Raw genomic sequence first — 20,038 nt, forward strand, 5'->3', positions numbered from 1 at the left:
TTTAAATGTGGTGTAGTCGTTGTCCAAGCTTGTGCATGCCTTTGTACCGCATTTCTTTGTAAGCGCATTGTAGTTTAGATGGGTTTATGTTTTCATCGCATATTGGTGACGACAAGCAGAGCATTCAGTTGAGAAGTCAGAGTTGAAGATTCCCCCCGACGCAAAGACAGGAGAAAGGATAAAAGGTACGATTTCAGATTCTTTAGAACACACTTCAAAATGGAACTAACCTTGTTATAATGAAGAGGCATTAAAAAAAAAAAAAGCTAATAGTTCGACATAGTCAAAATTTCTAATATAAAATTTCGTCAAATGCATGCAAGAGCAGTGTAGTTACTACTGTCCAAGCCATTGTATCCAAGGTGCTGTCGATAAGTGGTCAAGGCTGCTGACCCAAAAGACGTTGGTTAGATCCCAGCTGTGACGGACAAATTTCAGTGGAGTCTCCCTTTCCTTAAGGCCAGATTCAGGTGTCCATTGAGATGAGACAATTACTGCGCCATTTCCTTTCCTCAAAACCCTATTCTTTTAAATTCTAGAGGTCCGTGTACTGTACTATGTCAGTGCACGTTAAAGAACTCCGGGTGGTCGAAATTTCCGCAGCCCTTCACTACGGCGTCCCTCATAGCTGGAGTTGCTTTGGGACGTTAAGGGGGGACATGGGTCTTAGAGCATTTTTTTTTATTTACAGACCAAATGCAGTGAAACTGCACAGACTTATTCAGTTTTTTCTGCTGATTTCAAATATGCAATGTGTTTATTTCTAGGCCAATTAGTTCCTGAGATATTAATATATATCATGCCATTGTCTGCTGAAACAATAGAAAAGAAATGGGCCACCAGAAATTTAATTTTAATGTGTGGGTAGATACTACAATGTGTGAGGAATGCAACGCTGGAAGCAGTTTTCAGTTTTTTTGTCTGTGTGGACAAATGGGCTTAATAGTTAGTTTTCAAGTGAGTTAACCAGACATACAGTGCCAGAAAACATGACACACATGAAACTAACTATTAAGCCCATTTGTCCACACAGACAAAAAAACTGAAAACTGCTTCCAGCGTTGCATTCCTCACACATTGTAGTATCTACCCACACATTAAAATTAAATTTCTGGTGGCCCATTTCTTTTCTATTGTTTCAGCAGACAATGGCATGATATATATAATATCTCAGGAACTAATTGGCCTAGAAATAAACAAATTGCATAATTGAAATCAGCAGAAAAAACTGAATAAGTCTGTGCAGTTTCATTGCATTTGGTCTGTAAATAAAAAACATGATCTAAGACCCATGTCCCCCCTTAAACCCTCGTGAACCAAACCATAATTTAAGAGCTGCATGTATGTGGGGTTTTGAAGGTTTCAGTATTGAGCCAATACAGTTAAACCCGGATATATTGAACTGGAAGGGGCTTGCGATATAGTTCGATATACAGTAAAAGCTCGTTAATTCGACACTGACGGGACCGCGAAAAAGTGTCGAATTATCGAATGAACAACAAAAAACAATGTTTGCCGCTACAGGACGTACCTTTATTTGGCAAAGAAATCTGTTATCACTGTCTGCTTTTTCGAGCGAATTTGAGCGACTACGATAGCTCTAACAGCTGCCAGGTGCTCCGCGGCACACGCACCGTCAGGGATTTGTTCGCAGAAGTCCTCCCGCACACAAGGCTTCTGCGGCTTCTTTCACCGTGCACTTCGGCATTTGGGACAACTGCTCACAATCGTCACCTTCCGACGAATCGAGTCGTCCTTGTCAGCGCCTGTCACTTCAATTATTTCATCCTCGGTCAGCTGACAGGACACAAAGGCGAGGCGCGCAGGCACTGTGCGCTACCCAGCTACCCACTCGAAAGCAGAAAGCAGCATGGGGAGGAGGTGGAGGAGCGCAGGTTCAAACGACGGCACACGCCAAAACGAGACTTGCTGTCGATAGGATTAGGGTTGAGTGGACGACACCAACACTACTGCTGAGACACAACAAAGCACAAAAAAAGACGCCAGTCGCTGCGGCCGCCGCTAACCTCGCTTCCCTCGCCCTCGCTCACGCTGCTGAAGAAAATGACCATACGGATGGCCTATCAGCCGTACAGTAGCGCTGCTCGTGGCAGTGTTTTTTCTTTTTGCTCTCGGCACACCGGCTTGGCGGGCTGATGAGTGAAGTCGAAATAACCGACGCACGGCAAAATTTGTTCGAATTGACGAGAGTTTCACCCCATAGGCTCCTATGTATAATTGTAGGGACCTCGCGTGCCCGTTGAATTATCAGATTTTCCGAATTAACGGAGGTCGAATTAACGAGCTTTCACTGTAGTGATAATTCTGTGCTCAAAAAATGCCAACAGATAAGCTTATCTGTACCCTATAAGCAAGAATACAGTCGAACCTCGATGTAACGAACCTCAATGTAACGAAATTCGCGATGTAACGCATTTTTTTCATTTCCCAATCACTTCCCCATTGAAAACCATGTATTTTTTTTCGCGATTTAACGAAGTAATTTTGCTCCGCACTTTCGATGTAACGAAGTCCTTGCGCATCGCATGCATGTGCCAGGAGCTACCTTGACAATCGAATGAGAGTTAAAAGTTTAGCCGAGACGAAACGCAGTTTGTATTTGCCCTTTTACGCGCCAATTTTGCCGGCAGTGTGCGAGAACGTACCGCCGCGCCATCTGTCGTGCGCATACAAAGCCCGCGGCATGGAAGTTTCAAGACGCGCCGCGCCATGACGCCACTGGCGAGCTGTAGACTCTGAACGTGAAAGCGCAAACCGGAATTTTCTTGCAGCGTCCGTTGGTTTTTTTTTTTTTTTGCGTGCGATGTTCTCGTAGACAACAACAAAAAAAAAAGTATTCAGTGTTGACAAACTCGTGGAGCTAGTGTGGTCGTACCTTTAAAACGGGTGAGCGGCGAAAAAAAAAAAAAAAAAAACGTGCCCTGGCAGAGGAGGCGAGTGGCGAAGGGGGTAGAGGGGAGGCGTGGCGTGGGAGGCGCGCGCGGTGCATTCTGGGTGGGCGGCTTCGGCGCGCTCTCGGCGCGGCCCGCGCGCCGGGCGCCGTCAGAGCGCGCCGGTAGCCGCCGAACACTAGGGTGCCTCGATGCGCTCGCCCTCTCCGCCGCTCCGTGCGCACGGAGCGGGGGAGAGGGCGCGCATCGAGGCACGCTACCGAACACGCTGGCGATCGGGCGCCGCTGTTTCGCGGACGTGACGTCGCCGTGCCGCGCGCGCACGCGCGCTCGCGCTACGTCGGAGTATAACCGCGCCGCGAGCACAATCCCACCGCGCCGGCGTGAGCGATGCGAACATTTTTCTTTATTTTTCTCTGATGCGTCCCCGGCTGCAAATGTTCAATGCTGATGATGATGATACCAGTAGCGACATCTTGTGGCGGCTTTCAGTACTAGGCGCTGCGCTCGTTCTTTTGCTGTGCGCACACGGAGAAAAATGATGCCGTCGCGGTGTTTGCTATCACTCGTTATGCTCCTGATGTAGAAAAAAACATCCGGTGCCCTTGTTAGCGATACTATTACTCGATTTTCTTGCGTATTTCCTCAATAAGTGATTTACAAGTTCCCATCAACAAGCAGTGTTCCTGAACCAAATATACTTTATTTTGACAGCTGAAACATGGGAACCTCGACGTAACGAAATTCGCGATGTAACGAAATTTTCGGCTGCAAGTAGGACTTCGTTATATCGAGGTTCAACTGTACTCTACACCCATGCTAGCAATGCATTCCTTGCAGTGACAAGCCACCTGTCTAACCTGCCCAGTATAACCTGCTTCGCATCAAAGCTGGAGCGGACGGTACTTCTGTCTAATAATGTCTGTCTAATACTGTTGCTAGTTCGTCATAAATAGAATAATACCTCATAAAATTAAGGTGCTGCTGGTTTCCACCAGGCCTACAGCATCAAAGCATGCCAGGCAAGAGCTGCTCCTGGGCTTTAATTACCGTATAAACTCGTGTAGGTCCTGTACTTTATTTTTTTTAATTTGTGTGTTAATTTTGCAGGTGCAGCCTATACATGATTTGAAAAAAGCAAGCACACACTTGGTTTTGTAGTCAAAAACAGGGTGTGGCACATACGCCTGTGTGGTCCTTATACAAGATTATACAGTAGCTAGGTCGGCCTCACCACATGAAAGTGACATGGTGTGGTAAATGAGTATGAGACTGAAGGCCACCCTGAGCACACCCTATGTTCGCCTACTCATACGGTATGACAGGGCCATTGCTGCCAGCAAGTGCCAAATGCCAACGAGCTGACCCGTATCCGCACACAAGACGTGTACTTTTAGAATGTCGATGTGTACTTTTAGAAGCGCCGCTTGCAGGCACACTGTGGGCCATTCGATATAGCGAAAGATTGGGGAAATTGGAATTAGATACACTGCGCGACTTCCCTATACTCTTATGCAGCATTTTCAAAGGGATAATTTGTATGTTCAATATATACAATAATTCAAAATATTCAGGTTCGATATATCCGGGCTCGACTGTAATTCATTGCCTCCTCTCTGGACTGCTGGAAACCGGTTCCGCCGCCGCTGCTTCCACCGTGTTAGAGCAGTGCCCACTGCAGTCCAGGGAACAATATGGCAGCGCCAAGGTTGGAAAGGTGTATAGGAATGCTAGAGCACTGTACCTTTTTTTTCAAGTTGGGGTGGTTGGAAACAGAAATGGAAGATTTCTGCCATCATGTAGAGTAGCTTACTGCATAAGCTGTTGTTGAATTCGTTAGCATGACAAAGGTCACGCACTCTTTCAGGTGTGAATCACTGGGGTCATTAGTGGCTGTAACACCAAATGCATTAGCTGACACATTCTTTCTGCTTGGAAAAGCAAGTGCTACAACAAGCCGTACTCCTTGAGAGGCGCTGGGAAACTTTATTTTCTTATCTGCCTCCGGTATCCTTGAGTTGGCATTGCAATGCTTCATTCGTACCCATTGACTACAGGTGTCTTCATCAAGTATAACACGGTAACATGCATGTCTTCTCCTGGAAGGGCGGCTTTTAGCATTTGCTTCTTTTGTAGCTCAACCGCATCGCGGGACTCTTTCAGACTGGTTTTCTTTGTCTTTTAATGCAGAATGTTCGGTTTCAAGTTTCTTTTAAGCACAGTGCTGGGGAAACAGCTGTTCAGCTTTCCCTAGGGCACTAAGCTTTCCCATTTTGCACACGGCAAAGGCAATCCAGTAAATGCTGCAGTAAGAAACTAAAATCAGAAAAAATGTCAAGTTTCAAGCTTTACCGACAGTAGAGCTTAAAGAAACTGCATGGAGCTTAAAAACAAAATCTGTGTGGTCGGATTTCTTTAAACCCTTTTAGAAACAGTGCTCTCTACCGGATATATTAGAAATTCCAGTAACCAGAGAAATTTTTTTAACCTAGCTAAACGCATTACCAGCTTTTTAATACTGGCGATTTCAGAGATGTATTGGAAGTATCGGTGGTACGGTAGTGAGTATCCGTATCAAAAGTCAGTTTCGGTTCTGTGTCTTATATTTGTAACGAAAATATAATTGTTGAGGATATCAGGTGTCTGGTAAAGTTCCCAGGCCATAGGGTCTGCTTTCAGCGGCATAACCTGCCACTTATGATGGCAATAAAGCTATCAAGGTTCTCAAAGGTGAGAGTGATTCTTCTCCCATCCTCTGTAGAGATTTTGGGCTTCGAGGAGTGTCGAGACTGCCTGACTGTAGCGCTTGAAAGCAGACCCTATCGGCTGGGAACTTTTGACCGACCCTGTACTTTTGATCGCACATACACTGATCGCATGAATTTACTGTGCTGCAAACCAGTGCCTACAAAAGTCGCAAGAGCGAAACTGATGGGTGGTGTCATCTCTTGTGTCCTTGTCCGTTGCGGAGTGCTATCGTAATTGCCCACCAGGGGAGAGAAAGGGGAGCACTTCTTGTATTATCGGGATGTCTGCTTTTTTCATTGTGTTGCCGCTAATAGGTGGAACTGCTAGTACAGCTGGTGCAGAGGGTTTGTTTTCATCTGGCATTAGCGAAGAGGATGCAGACCTTCGATTGATTTTCACTGAATTAGGCAAGAATCGCACTGGGACGCAGTATCAGAGAAAACAGTTCGCTCGGTACCGCACATCTTTTACTGCTTGCCGTTTTTCGAAAACATATGGAAGCTTGCCTCAGCTGTGGTGTGCATGCTTGTGTACCCGACAGGTACTTGGCATTTGAACGTGGCGCTTGCGCCTGAAATTTCAAAGAAATTGTTGAAATTTTAACTCTTCTCAACCTAGTTATACAAAGTGAAAGCTGCTGATCTTCACGGGGTGGTGAGATGTCGCTTGCTGACGATGTGTATAAGGTCCTCTGCACGTCACATTCAGAGATGGCCCAGCTTCGCTCGGACCGATGGCAATGTATTGCACTGCCTAGGCGAGTGGTATGCTCCTCTTTCAACCGCGGCCAAGCACTCAGTGAGTCACGTGGTCTGACAGCGGGAGAGTGCATGCGCGGGGGCTCCAGCTGCGGCGGCGGAGAGAGAGCGCGCGTCAGCGCCGGAACCACCGCGACGAGTGATGGGGCTTGTAGCATGGTTGAGCCAGCGTAATCCTGGAGCGGCTGAAGGTCAGAGCGACAGAGTCGCCGGAACTCACGGAATATGCGCGGCGGCTCCATCTGTGGCGGTGGAGAAGAGTGCGCATCAGCACCGGGACCACCGCGGCGAGTGACGGGGGTAGTCGCATGGTTGAGCCAGCACAATCCTGGAGCGGCTGAAGTTGCCGGAACTCACGGAATGTGCGTGGCAGCTCCAGCTGTGGCGACTGAGTGTGCGCGGCGAGGCCGTAGCCACCGCAACTGGATCGGCTGAAGGTCAGAGCGACGGAGTCGCCGGAACTAGCGGAACGTGGCGTAGTAAAGATTTCACTTTAACACTGTGCCACAGTACCGTACTGAGGACTGTCAGGCTGCCGTTTAACCTTTCATTACATGCCTCAAAACCCATTCTACCAGCCGCGGTGGCTCAGTTGTTATGGCGCTCGGCTGCTGACCCGAAAGACGCGGGTTTGATCCCGGCCGCAGCGGCCGAATTTCGATGAAGGCGAAACTCGAGGCCCGTGTGCTGTGCGATGTCAGTGCACGTTAAAGAACCCCAGGTGGTCAAAATTTCCGGAGCCCTTCACTACGGCGTCCCTCATAGCCTGAGTTGCTTCGGGACGTTAAGCCCTAATAAACCAAACCAAACCAAAACTCATTCTCACCCATTTAATCCAGCATCATGTCTAAGGCCTCCTAGTTACCTGTGATTTCGCAGAAAAATAGTGGATTTAAGCATTTTTCATGCAATTTTTTGTTGGCTGCAAAATTTTCAATTTTTGTTGCATTTGTTAGAGATATCATTAGTAATGACAAAGCAGTGGGAAAATGACTACCTTATTTGCATGAACATAAAACTAGGGGGGGGTTTGAGACCTCAGGCAAATTTTGAAACATTACGATTATAACAAAATCTCAAACCATCGGCCAACCATAGCCAATGGAGGATCCGCTGCAGGTCAAGGTTCTGCAAGAAAAAAAAGTATGAAGTTTGCAAGCGTGCCTGGACCTGGCATTGGAAATAATGTGGGAGGCTTGATATCGGAACATTATTGTTATGTTCATAATTCTTATTGGAGTTACCTCATTTGCTCTTATTGAGGTTTTGTTTGTTAAAAAAGGCATGTAAAATGGGTGGTGCTTACTAAGCTCATAGGCTGTCCCGGGAGGCGTCTGTTTGTGTTCTCTAAAACTTTGTCACGAAGTCTCATTGGATGACTAGCTCACTTTTCGACAGTGCAATGGCAGTCGTGGCGATTCTTACCTTCCAGCTGAAAGTCGATGCGAGGCATAGCAGTGGTGCAGCCTTGCTGTTCGGAAAGTGTTCCTGTGTCATGGTACTTTAAAATGCTACAAGCACATTGGATACCGGCATCTTATATGCGTCAACAAAGAAAAGGTACCCTCGTGGTCAAAAAACCTTGGTGACTGAATTGTATGTGGTTCCTTATGAGAGCACGTGCGTAACTTGATAGACATGCTCCTGCAGAGAGCAAAAATGCTGCTCAGCAGAGCTTTTATAACACCGGAGAGGCTGGTTGCTGCGTCGACTCTGTATTCTGTGCTCATTTGTTGCTTTTAAAACCCCATAGACACGTGCCATACACGAGGCCTAGGCTAAAGCAGAAACCAACCAAGTTTGCTACCCCGGAAAAAGAGGCAGTAAGGTGACAGACAAAAAAACTGGGTTGGGTTCAATCTCCCAAAAGCTTGAAAGGGAGGGTGCCTGTTGGATAAGAGGGGGCAAACTTTCTGTTCCGGAACGATGAGAGGTTGGCAGATCGGAAAAGAATGCGCATTGCCCTGCTGTGGAGAGGGTTCAGAAAACATTGCGGTTGCTTGACCTCTGGGTGGGAGGGAAGATCTCCCCCCCCCCCCCCCCCTTTTTTTTTGTCGGCGAAGGAGAAATGCTCGAGGTAATTGCACCAACCAGTAATACAGCATTTCTTGAAGCACCATGTTGAGGGGCCATTTGGTGCCTGAATAGTGTTGTTTCCTCCTTCGGGGTTGGGGTTGCGGTTAGAGGTGTAAAATTTATGGCAATTTTAGGAGTTTTGAGAACATTGGGATGATACTAAAAATAAGAATATTCAGATAATTCATTGCCACATAGGCTTGAAGTTTGAATCGAAAAAACTTCTTCATGGATTGTTCATATACAGGGTGTCCCAGCTAAATGTAACCAAGCTTTTAAAAAAGGTGAGGTGCCCTAGCCCCGTGAGACCAACTGAGGGTTATTGCCAGTCGCGTGTCCAAGTCAGCAGTTTTTTTTTTGTTATGCAAATGTAATTAATTAGCAGACTAATTTTCTAGCTTTTTAATTATTAATTATTGCCTTCAGGAAGAAAGTGTCATGCAGGAATTGTAGATCCCATAAAAGAATAACTGGCTGCCGTGTTTGCAACCAAGTACCACTGATGCAGCTTTTTATTTGCCTTAAAAGAAAGCCTGCGAAATACAAAGAGAACCACGTGATAGGGAAGCAGTCTACTCTCGTCGCTAGGATACGACGGGGAGAGTATGCAAGCAGTAGAAAGAATGGTAACACAGTATAAAGAGCTCTCTTGTGGTGTCTGCACATGTTGCAGTGCAGGAGAGTATTCTGATCTAAAATGGTGTGGGCCTGAAGGCCGCCGACCCGGTGAGCTCGAACGCTAGGCTTAGCAGTCCGACTTGATCGGAGCCTTATATTCTTATAAGATTCGAACAACTGCACCCAGCTCCGAAATAATGGTGTCCTCTTGGTCGCTGAACATTCTTACTGATTATTCCGGCGAGGGTTTGTTTCGTGGGTGAAAGTTAACGCGGATGGGAGAGATTTTCGACGTAGCCCCTGTGGAGCCCGTCCAATTGATTTGACTGCTCGCAGCGCCTTTTGTCACTTAGCACTCACAAATTTTTTTTCAGAAATGAGAAATATGTGCCTCTTATGTGGACAAGACTAAAGAATGACTGGGAGCTTTTCTTCTTTTTAAGCAGATAGCAGCTGATTAAAAAATCGTTTAATTTTCTGTAGTCACATTATCGGGTAGGACAGAAATGCGCAACATTTGTAGTTTAGTCTTACCAACAGAAAGGTAAGCATGATGTAATGGCTCCACCCCGAAATATATTTCTGAAACATTTTAAATGAAGCCCTTTTTTGGGGGTTTAGTTTTTGTTTTGCACAGTCGTTCGTCGCATTTTTAATCCTCACTGGAACCGTCAACTTACCTGTGACTGTTAGCGGCGACCCACCATATGTCCTCAGCATTATGTGGCAAGGCTCTTTAGGTAGACCGGGCCAGAATTTCCTGTATAGCGTTTCTGGCACATTGGAAACAGATGCACCCGTGTTTGCACAAGAATAGACATTGTACAACAACACTTGGTCACAATCCGCCTCCTCCTCAGCTACTGAATTTGCGATTCTCTAGACTTGCACATTTTCGCCAAGTGTCTAACGCTGGCAGGCTCGACAGTGATACTTGCGAAATTTGCAGTTCGATGCTTCGTGCACTGAGCCACACCGGGAACAGTCCGGCGATTCAGACACTCGGTCCCTTGCTAGTCCTGCACCGGTTGAAGTTTCACGATGCTGTGGCCGTTTCCCACCACCTGGCTTATGACGTACAGCGTCGACTGTACCTTTCACCCCCGTCGTTTGAAATTCGTGACTTTCCTTCTGCGCTAGCTCGATGCTTTTCGCAATGTCGCAGGCATCTGAAAACGTCAGCTTGCTTCTCATACATCATCACACAAGTCACAGTCGTTCATGTGACACTACATTCCAGTTGCTCACAATGCGATCACATGACACTTCAACCAGTACTCACCTATGGGCAGAAACGTGCAGGGTAACGAAGAGGGTCCAGGGACAATGCAGTGAGCTATCGAAAGAAAAATGATAGGTATTATGTTAATCGGAAGCGGGCGGAGTGGGTGAGGGAATTAACACTGGTTAATGACATCCTAGTCGAAATCGAAAGGAAAAAATGGGCATGGGCAGGGCATGTAATGCGAAGGTAATGGAGCCTCCAGACCTTAAGATTAACGGAGTGCATTCCAAGAGAAGGCAAGCGTAGCAGGGGGCGGCAGAAAATTAGTTGGGCGGATGAGATTAAGGAGTTCGCGGGGATACGGTGGCTGCAGCTGGCAAAAGACAGAGGCCTTTGCCCTGCAGTGGGCGTAGTCAGGCTGATGATGATGATGATGCTTTTACCGGCTCTCTAGACCATGTCAGGTTTTTTTCATCCGTGGGGAAAAAAACTTTTTCCTTTTTCAAAATTATTTTTCCCCGAGCCGTCCCATCGCTAATTGTGGTCCCCTTTGTGGCCACCCCCGCTGTCGTTGCAAGTCGGCCGCGTACCGCGTCTCAGAGGGCGCTGGGGCTTCTCCTTGGGTCGGCGACGAAGAGAAGGCCGAAGCGTGAGGGGGGGTGCGCGTGTCCCGTCTGGCGCTCGTGTTGTCCGGGCCACGTGCCTAGGCTGTGGGCGGTTGGCCCCTCGACCAGCAGCAGGACGGAGCCGTCGCAGGGTAGACCCGCGGGCGACCGACGACGCCGCAGGCGCCGGCCCGCCAAGCCGAGGGCCTCTGCGGCTGCCGCGGTCGCCGCGGACGCTGCCGCCGACCAGACTCTGCCGCCATGCTGCTGCGACCCAGCGGCCGCCGCCGGTACGCCACCCGCGCTCTCCTGTCTCTCGCTTGCGCGCCGGTGGCACTTGACGGTGGTGTCGGTAGTCGCTTGCCCAGTTGACAAGCGGCATAGCCGTTCGTTGAGCGTCATCGCCTCTGTGGTAGAAAGGGGATCATTTGCACGTAGGACTGCGTAGTGGGCGCCTTAGAGGACGTTCCGGCACGCCTGTGGTCGCCGTCCAGGATGGCTTGGCAGGTGTGGTCCTCCTCTGGACAGTCGTTCTCTCACGGGTTGGGGGATTTAGATACGGATTCCCTGTAAATGTAAGCATTGCTGTCGCCACCATGTAAATGGTTCCTGGGCCTTTGTCAAGCCACACGCGCGGCTCTCAGCCCAGGAATCCATCCAGTGACTACTGAATGCGATCTGAATCTGCCCCTCCCTCCGCTTTGGGGAAGGCGAAGGATTGGCGCGCTGTTCCGAACCGACGCCGCTGTTTAGTCGCGCCTGCTTTGTCCGCTCTTGTAGTGGCCACGCTTGATTGCGGCGGTAGTTGTGGCCAGCGATCTTTACCTCCTCTTTTGGCAGCCAGGTATTGGTTACAGGTCATCGTTGCAGGTTACACCGGTTGCTTGCAACTACTGACTGACTGTAATTAGCGCCACGTTATTTGCTAGTTATCTGTTGCAGTTGCGTTCGTCTTATTGCAGTGAAGTGGCTAAATTACGTTTTAACCACCGTAATTTCAGTTCATATCTATTGATTATTTGTTTTAACTTCTGGTTTCAGTCATTGATCGTGGTCCAGTACGCGGTGTCCCACCGAGGCGCTGGTGTATCTTTCAAAAGCCAGAGTATCCGCTTTTCGTAGACGATTCCGTTAGGTGCGAACGATATCGCGGCACGACTTAGCGGCTGCGCTCCAGCGGGACCGTTTGGTAGTTACGTCGTGACAAGTGCAACAAGGACACGCACAAAATGTGCAGTGGAGGGGAAATCCTCCGAGTGCTTGCCAACGTTTCGACGGGAGGACTCGTCTTTGTCTGGGCGACATTCGCTCTCACAAATTGAGTCTCTTCGTTTGGAAAGGAGTCTTTTTCAGAAAGGCGCGTCCGGCTGCGCTTACTTCCCTGACCCCCTCTCCCCTTCGTCTGGTTCGATCGCTGCTACCGTCGTGTCCCGAACTCACGGTCGCCGCTGTTTGCCGCAGGGCAGCCCCCGTCGCCCTCTCCTCCTCGTAATAGTAACGGGAATAGTAACACCACGCGTGCGCTTGACGTCCCGGAGACCGCGCGGCCGACGCGTGTGTATTGAGTGGCCTTGTGTTAGCGCCTTTTCTTGCGGGGGTGGTGGACGTCATTCATCTTTGCGTCGCACGTCCTCCGTGGCCACGCTTGTTCCTCGCCGCCGCCGTTCCTGGTGTGTAAACCTCCTCCGCCACCTTCACTGAGAGTGGAGATACGTCGCTCTTGTGTCTGCACGGCCGTTCTACGGCCGCTTTTGCCGTACACTCGAAACAGAAAGGAGTAAAAAGGAAGAAAGCTGTCTTCTAGCACCTTGCTTCTAGGGCACTGCCTTTTATAAAAGGGAATGCGCTAGAAGACGGCTTAGGTACTCCCTTTTTACTCCAATATAGGTGTATTCTTCGCGTGTATAGTGTAGGGGCGGTGTGCTACGGCTCGCATAGGAAGCGGCACATGTTGCATCTCTGCGGGGGGGATTTTGTTTTTAACAAAAGAGCACTGCTTTATCTTCAATTAATGGTCGGCCTGGCCGTGGTATCCAACCCGGAGAACAGGGGGAGGGTTAAGGGGACTCGATGCGTGAGTGGAGTTTAGTGCGTTCTCGTCACACGGCAGGGTCGCACGCAGCCAGACGGCAGCTGTTGAGGAATGAGCGGCGCAGCTGTAACAGCTGCTGCGTTCGGCGTTGACCCCGACTCTCGGACGCCCCGTCACATCATGCGCGTCCTCCTCGCTTCCACGAGAGAGTGCCGGCGACGTAACAGGTCATCGGTGTGCTAGTCGAGGAATGCGCCTTCGAGCGTGCGCCGGATTATCGGGCCTGGGGATCTTGCGGTAGGTGCGTATGAGCGCGCATGGGCGGAGGTAGGATGGTGGTGGCGTTTTATTTCTCCGCTTGCGCGATGTGTCCTCCCTGGCGACCTCCGGTCGTCCTTGCGACGTCAGCAGTGTGTGTGCCCGTGGTCGCCGTCACCCGTCCGCTATGCGCGCACTCGAGGAAGGAACGAGTTGTGTGGCCGCCGCGGAGGCCGGCCGATTTTTCTTCTCGCGCCCGTCTGGCGCCTTCTCTCTTCCCTCCTTGGTCGCCCGTCGAGGAACGTGGCTGGCGACCCTCGGGTTTTCCAAAGCCCGGGCGGCGGCGAGGCGAAGACTTGTCTTTCGCCGTTGCTCTCTCCGTAATGTGTTCGGAATTGGAGGAAGGGCGGGAGAGCCCTCTCACTGGTTTAGCCGCCACGTGATTGAGGTGCCCCGCCACCGCCTGGTACTGCTGCCTCCTCGACGCTTGCGGAGGTCGTCGCGCCGGCGTCGAGTGCCGGCCGGAAGATCGGCCGGCTGCGTCACTTCCTTTGTGCGAGGGGGGATTCCACACGCGCCGGGGGGACGTGTGCGCGTAGCAGCAGCCGGCCCGAACGTCGTGGTGGTTGCCGCAGCCGTGTCTGGCGGCTCGCATCATATGGGAAGCGGAGGGAGGGCACCCGCATTTTGGGCCTGATTGACTCGGGAAGCTGCGGCTGCCCCCCTTTTTCTCTGGTGCGGCCTCACCCGTCGCCATCCGCATTTGCCTTCCGCGCTTCGCCGGCGGCTGCGAGCGTCGACGTGGTGGATGCGAGCCGACGTGTCCGTCTCTGCCGTATGTGCGCTTGCCGCGAGGTGTGTTGACCCCCCCCCCCCCCCCCTCTCCTCACGTGGTGGTGTGCGGTTGGCCCGAGTGAAAGTGCTGCTCCTGTTGCCTGTTCTTAAGTCCGGTGCAGTGGTTTGTGCGTGTGTACTGTCTCACTGATCGCCGCCGCGCCTGCTCGACAAGGTCCCGTCGCCTGTCTAACCGGAGTCCCCCGGTAGTCTCCCGAGACGTCGGAAAAAGGGACATCCTCGTGAGCTGAGCGGATCTCTGCCTCGCCGGGAGGATGCCTGCGGGGCTGAGTCGCCTAGTTTCGCGTTGTTTACGCGGCGATGACGTGGTGGTTGTTGGTGGCCGGGCCGTAGTCATGCGCCAGATGGAGCGGAATGCGGTGACGACCACGTCCGGTTAGCCAGCCGCCTGGACGGTTTCACTGCGTCGTCGTCGGTGAGTGTAGGCCGGTCGCTCATCTCCGGCTCCTCCTCCCTCCTGCAGCCTGTTTCGTAGACTGCAGATGATTCTAGCAGACTTGGCCGCCGCTAAGGCATTCGTATGCTGTGTTTGTAATTGGTCCTGCTTGAGGGCGGTGGCCTTACAGCGAATCGTACACGAAAGGATCTTGGGTGCTAGGACAAGATGTTGGCCGCATACACAACTCGCGGCGCTTTCGGAAAGGTCGAGGAACCTGTTCATATCGTAGTTCATATTTACAGACCAACGCATATGCAGCACAATTGAGTTGCGTTCCCGCCTTTTGTGTACCTCTTGGTTTGAAGAAAACGCTTGCAATGGGGGCTCGTGAGGGGCCCGCAAGCAAGCCGCAGTGAGCGGGCACCGTTTTTTTTTTTTTTTTTTGCGGTTAAATGTCGACGCGTTTTCGGCCGACTCGCGGGCTGTGCTCGTTGGAACAGGTTTAGCGTAGTTGCGTGCGTCGTTGTCCCTCTGAATGGCGACTGACGTCATGCGAGGCAGTTCCCGGTGGGCGTACGGTTCTATTTCTGTTTCCATCCCCTGCGATTTGTGTGTTTGGCCTCTGGAGCCTGTCCCGGCTTGAGGCGCGGCCCTAACTACGCCACCGTACTTGGACGGAGAGGGAAACAGGTGTGTTGCGAGTAGCGCGACCGGCTTTTTTTCCTCGCCGCGTGCAGCGTAGCGATATTCGTCGGCGCCAGCCACGCAGGCGCATTGCGCAACGGTCGATGCCGTTTAGCCGCCCACGGCTCGCGCTTTCGTACGTGTATGCGCAACCCGCATATCGGTCGCTCCCGAAGGACGCGCTCCGCCTTCTCTCTGTGCGTGACGGAGAGAGGGGGGCGAGAGGGAAAGCGGCGACCGAATTGTGCTCTCGTGCGGTCGACTCGGCCGGAATTGATAACCGCGGATGCAGGGAAAAGCTCGAAGCGTCACTGTTGGGCTGTGTTAAAGGTGCACGTTGAAGAGGAATCTGAACTCGTTCGTGTTTTTGCCGCGGGAACTCGATCTACACGTTTCCGAGCATTCTTAGAAACCTCGAATTATTGCCCTGTCCGGCAGGTTTCCCTAATTTAAATCGGATTAACGTCCGGCTTCCTTCTTTTTTTAATTCCCCGCAGACGCTGGGAGTCAACCAACGAATGGAGTGCCTTTCAGGCAGTCGCGTGGCGCCTTTGCTTTCGATTTTATTTTGTTCTTTTAGGTTTCCGTGAATAAATAGATCTAGTCAGATACCACATAGCTGCAAAAATTAGGCCCGCTGAAATATAAACATGCGTGGGCTCTTTGCTTTCGCCGATCACTACGTATCACTCCGCCGATGGCAGAGCGGCAAGCCGCCACAGGACTGTCTGAATGGTTGGTTGACTCTATACCACCGTCTGCGGGGAATTAAAAAAAGGCGGGAGCCGGGGTGTTTAATCGGATATAAATTACGGGAATCGGCCGCACAGTGCAATAATACCATGTTTCTAAGAACGCGCGGAACGGGTAGATCGAGTTCCAGAGGTAAAAACGGTGCTGGGACGGGACAGTAGCGCAAGGTACCTTGCTGTTATCCCATCTCAGCGCAGTTTCTTTTATCCCGACATCGACGCAGTTGGGCGCAGCGTCCAAGCGATGCGCCACTGCCCTTTTATGCCAGGTGCTGCCATAGGTGGGACTTGAGTGGGTTGGGTTGCGATCCAGGTTGCTCTTCCCGGTCAGAGTCTCACGATTGAGCTGCCGGCCTGACACGTGAGCAGCCTGCCGCAAAACTGGCTTCAGCCAGGCACACTACGGCTAAATGCAGGGAATGGCCACTGTGCATGCTAGCGCAGTAAAATCACTGAAGGTAGTGATTGCTGTGAATAGGGACAATATGCTGGATCGATAAGAGCGGCACACGCGCACACAAAGGAAATCAAAAGCAAGTAGACGCGTCCTAAAGTGCGTGCGTCGAAAATTTCGTTTAGCTGAGAGGGTTTTGTCTTGACTGGCTGCAGTTCCCAAGTTGGGAAAATTGGCGAAGATACTTGTAGCCTTGCAGGGCAGTTTTAAACTAGTCGGATACAACTTAAGTCTGCAGTGAAGCTCCGCCCACATTCAGCCTCCGCGCACAGAATTCCTCCCCGACGAAAAACTAGTCCGCTTATTAAGCGCTTCTTGTTACATAAACAAAAAGCTTATCACAAGAAAAAGATTGAGCTCTGGAATTTTGATGCGTGGCTTGTTTGATATAGTCAAACATTAAAAACCTGATTTCGTTTACTGTTTAGATTGGCCAGCGGAGTAATACAGGACGCCGTGACCAATTGTTAGCAACTGCTGTTTTTTTAGGTTGTCTTACTGTAGCTTTTTATCCCGCGCACCCTTCTGTCTCGAGTGACCGCGTCGTAGCGCATCGATCGGTGGTCAATAAACACACCGTTCTCGTTGGTCACCGACGGCCGGTTTTCCTGTAGAACCACGGACAAATCGTAGAACGGTGTGTAAATGTCTGTGTGGAAAACAAGTGGATAACGCCCACTGCCTGACTGTGTTACCGGGGAACCCGCCCACCACCAGCGCGCACGCGGTGATTGGTCCCGATGCGAGGTGCGTCCGCGCAGCTTCCGGGTATCTGGCGCCCTCAAGGTAGGAGGGGTACACAGTATGCTAAAGGCGTGTGCTTCTGAGGCTGGGGCACGTTCCTTCTAGCGAGCCCTTGCGTAGCCTAGCCGTAACGAAAGATGTCGAGATTCTTGTGGCGCCTTTCTATTCCTCTTTACCTGCTGGATTTTAGTTCAAAGCCAGCGCTATCTCTGGTTATAGTCAGCGTCCTGCTGTGAGGTCAGTGATCGCATGCGATGTGTACTGCGATAGCGCGTGGGTTTTTTGTTTTGCGTTTTTTTTTTAAACTAGGCCGCCCGGTTTTGTTGGATTACTTGAGGTTGTATACACCTCATTGCGCTGTCTTGACACGCAGCCGGCGGGTTCTGTGGGGGTGATATTGTCGAGCGGAATTTCGTCCTAATTAGAAGTTTATGGACGGTAAAACGGTGACATGGTGTTGCCTTGCGGTGTGACGCAAGACTGGTTGTAGCGCAGCTGTACGGAGATGAGTCGCGGCGCGTGCTGCAGCGGGTCGTTGCCCCTCCGGTTTAGCGTGACCTAAACCACGCCGCCACCTGGTTTGGTAGGCTTTTGTCGGCCGCCTCTCGCACTGCGCACACCGATTGCAGGCACGCGGCGTCGTCCCCGGAAGTGCGCTTCCCCGTTGGCGCTATCGTCCCGAATCGCGGCCGTTGCTTTGCTGTTCGGCGCCGTAGGTGCTTCTCCATTCGCTAAACCCATCGCGACATCTGCGCACGTTAAAGGTGCACTGAAGAGGATTCTGAACTTGTCTTTTTGCCGCGGGAACTCGATCTACACGTTCCTAGCATTCTTAGAAACTGCAACTTATTGCCCTGTATGGCCGATTCACCTAATTAAATCGAATTAACGTCCGGCTCCCGCCCTTTTTTTTGAATTCTGCCTCGTACGATGGGCGGAGTCGACCAACACGTGAAGTTCCTTTCAGCCAGCTCCGTGGAGGCTTTGCTTTCGCTTTATTTTGTTGTTTATCTTTCCATGAATAAATAGTATCATTCGCAGATAATATAGCCGCAAAATAAGCCCGCAGAAATAAAAATACGCGCGGACTATTTGCTACTACGGACTACTACGTATTACTCCGCCGAGGGCAGAGCGGCAAGCCGCCACGGGACTGGGTGAAAGGCACTCCACGCGTTGGTCGACTCCGCCCACCGTACGAGGCAGAATTCAAAAAAAAGGGCGGGAGCCGGTCGTTAATTCGATTTAATTAGGGAAATTGGCCACACAGGGCAATAAGTCGCAGTTTCTAAGAATGCCAGGAACGTGTAGATCGAGTTCCCGCGGCAAAAAGACAAGTTCAGATTCCTCTTCAGTGCACCTTTAAGCGAGCGCGCTTTTATCGCTGGCTGGGCTCTCAGCAAAGGCGCGGCAGGATGGCTCGGCGCAACGATCCTGCGATTCGAAGGCGTGCTTGTAGGTAGGGCAGTGATGTGGAGAGCCTGAGTGTCATTTTTCTTGTCTGCTCGAGTAACTGGGCTCTATTTGCATCGTCAGGCGTGCTCGCACGGTGTCCCTCCGTATCGACAGGTCTGTTGGTTCATGCGCTAGTAATGCTTTGAGTGTTTCGACCCTCGCAGGCGCCCGATGATAGTATTGCTCTTTCTTTCAACTAGTTCATACCAGTGGGCGGTCTTGCCGAAGCCACGGAAGGCTTGAGTAGCATCGCTCGGCAGCAGCTAACACCCTTGGTGTACAGTGTTGCAAAGACAGACACAGCAGAACCCAGGAAACATTATCACTTCAAGAAAGAAAAGGGGGGGGGGAGATATGGGGCTGACGAGTTAGTAGCGATTGACAACACAATAACCAGGGACGATAGCAGTGGGTTACGAGTGTTAATCGAAAAGATTTCCTTAGTTATTCGGTTAAGGACTTGCGGCACATAATACTTCCTAAGGCGTTTGCCATAACGGTTCGTGCTTTCGGTAGTACAAAGCGATCCCGATTACGAAGATCGCGAACAAGACGAACACAAGGTCTACAAAACACTTTCATCCAGATGTTAGAGACAACAGTTTCAGTGAGCAGGTACACGAGGGAAAGATAGAAGGCAGGAAAAAAAGAATTACAGTACTATAGGACACCTGATGCGGCGATTCTGCGAAAGCAGTTGGATTATACTCTCGGTGATTACAGTGAAGTCCGTCCGGTGCATGGTGGTAGTCTGTGCCAGCAAAAGTTGATACCTGAGACTGCGCGTCCCGGACCTGGGTGAACCACCCGCCTAATTACTCTATATTAATAAAGTTTATTCCCTCTCTCTAAACTACTCAGCCTGGCGCGCCTTTGCATAGCCGGGGACCCCCTATTATCTGACCTGTGGTGAAGCAAACTGGCGGCCTCCATGTCTGTAGGTCGGGGAAGGTGTGACCGCAGTGTCTTAATGAAGTCACCGTTTTTTCTTGAAAGTAAACTGTGAAGTCTAGCCGCGTAGCCACCATTTCGGCGCATATTCGTAAATCGTCTGTGTGTCTACATGCAGCGACTTGGTTTTTTTTCTGTGAGACGATTTCCTGGGGCGGCGACGCCAGGGCTAGCGGACGACCAGGCCTGCACTCGACCATTCGTTTTGTAAGCAGCCATTGCCATGCTGGCATCACCACCGCGGAAATTTGCGGAACTAGTGCAGCCAAATAGAAGAGATCTCTGGTCATTGCCCTTGAGGGGTGAGCATAACCTCAGACCAGGTGCTCTCGCCTTTCACATGCCGTCGCTGACCCCCCTCATCACATGCGTGTATAGTTCTGAGGATGTAGTCATTGCTCGAGAGGCGGACGGGGCTTTTGTCAAGCTGTAAAACTTGCAGCTTTTTCTCCGCCGCCCTTTTTCACCACCTGTATACTCTGTTGGTGAAATAAATGCTCATTGATTGATTGATTGATTCCTAACTGGTTTG

General features: G+C 50.7%; 1 protein-coding gene across 1 annotated transcript in view; it reads left to right on the forward strand.

Annotated features, from left to right (window-relative positions):
- LOC149364557 (eukaryotic translation initiation factor 4 gamma 3-like) overlaps positions 1 to 20,038 on the forward strand; it is a 64,405-nt gene that overhangs the window by 22,470 nt on the left and 21,897 nt on the right. Inside the window, exon 10 of the mRNA XM_089574511.1 lies at positions 120 to 185. Coding sequence (XP_089430637.1) covers positions 120 to 185 — 66 coding nt within the window. The remainder of the gene's footprint in view (positions 1 to 119; positions 186 to 20,038) is intronic.

The sequence above is a fragment of the Amblyomma mixtum genome, chromosome 2 (assembly GCF_055824585.1).
Source record: "Amblyomma mixtum isolate Tamu chromosome 2, ASM5582458v1, whole genome shotgun sequence".
In the NCBI taxonomy this organism is placed as follows: Eukaryota; Metazoa; Arthropoda; class Arachnida; order Ixodida; family Ixodidae; genus Amblyomma; species Amblyomma mixtum.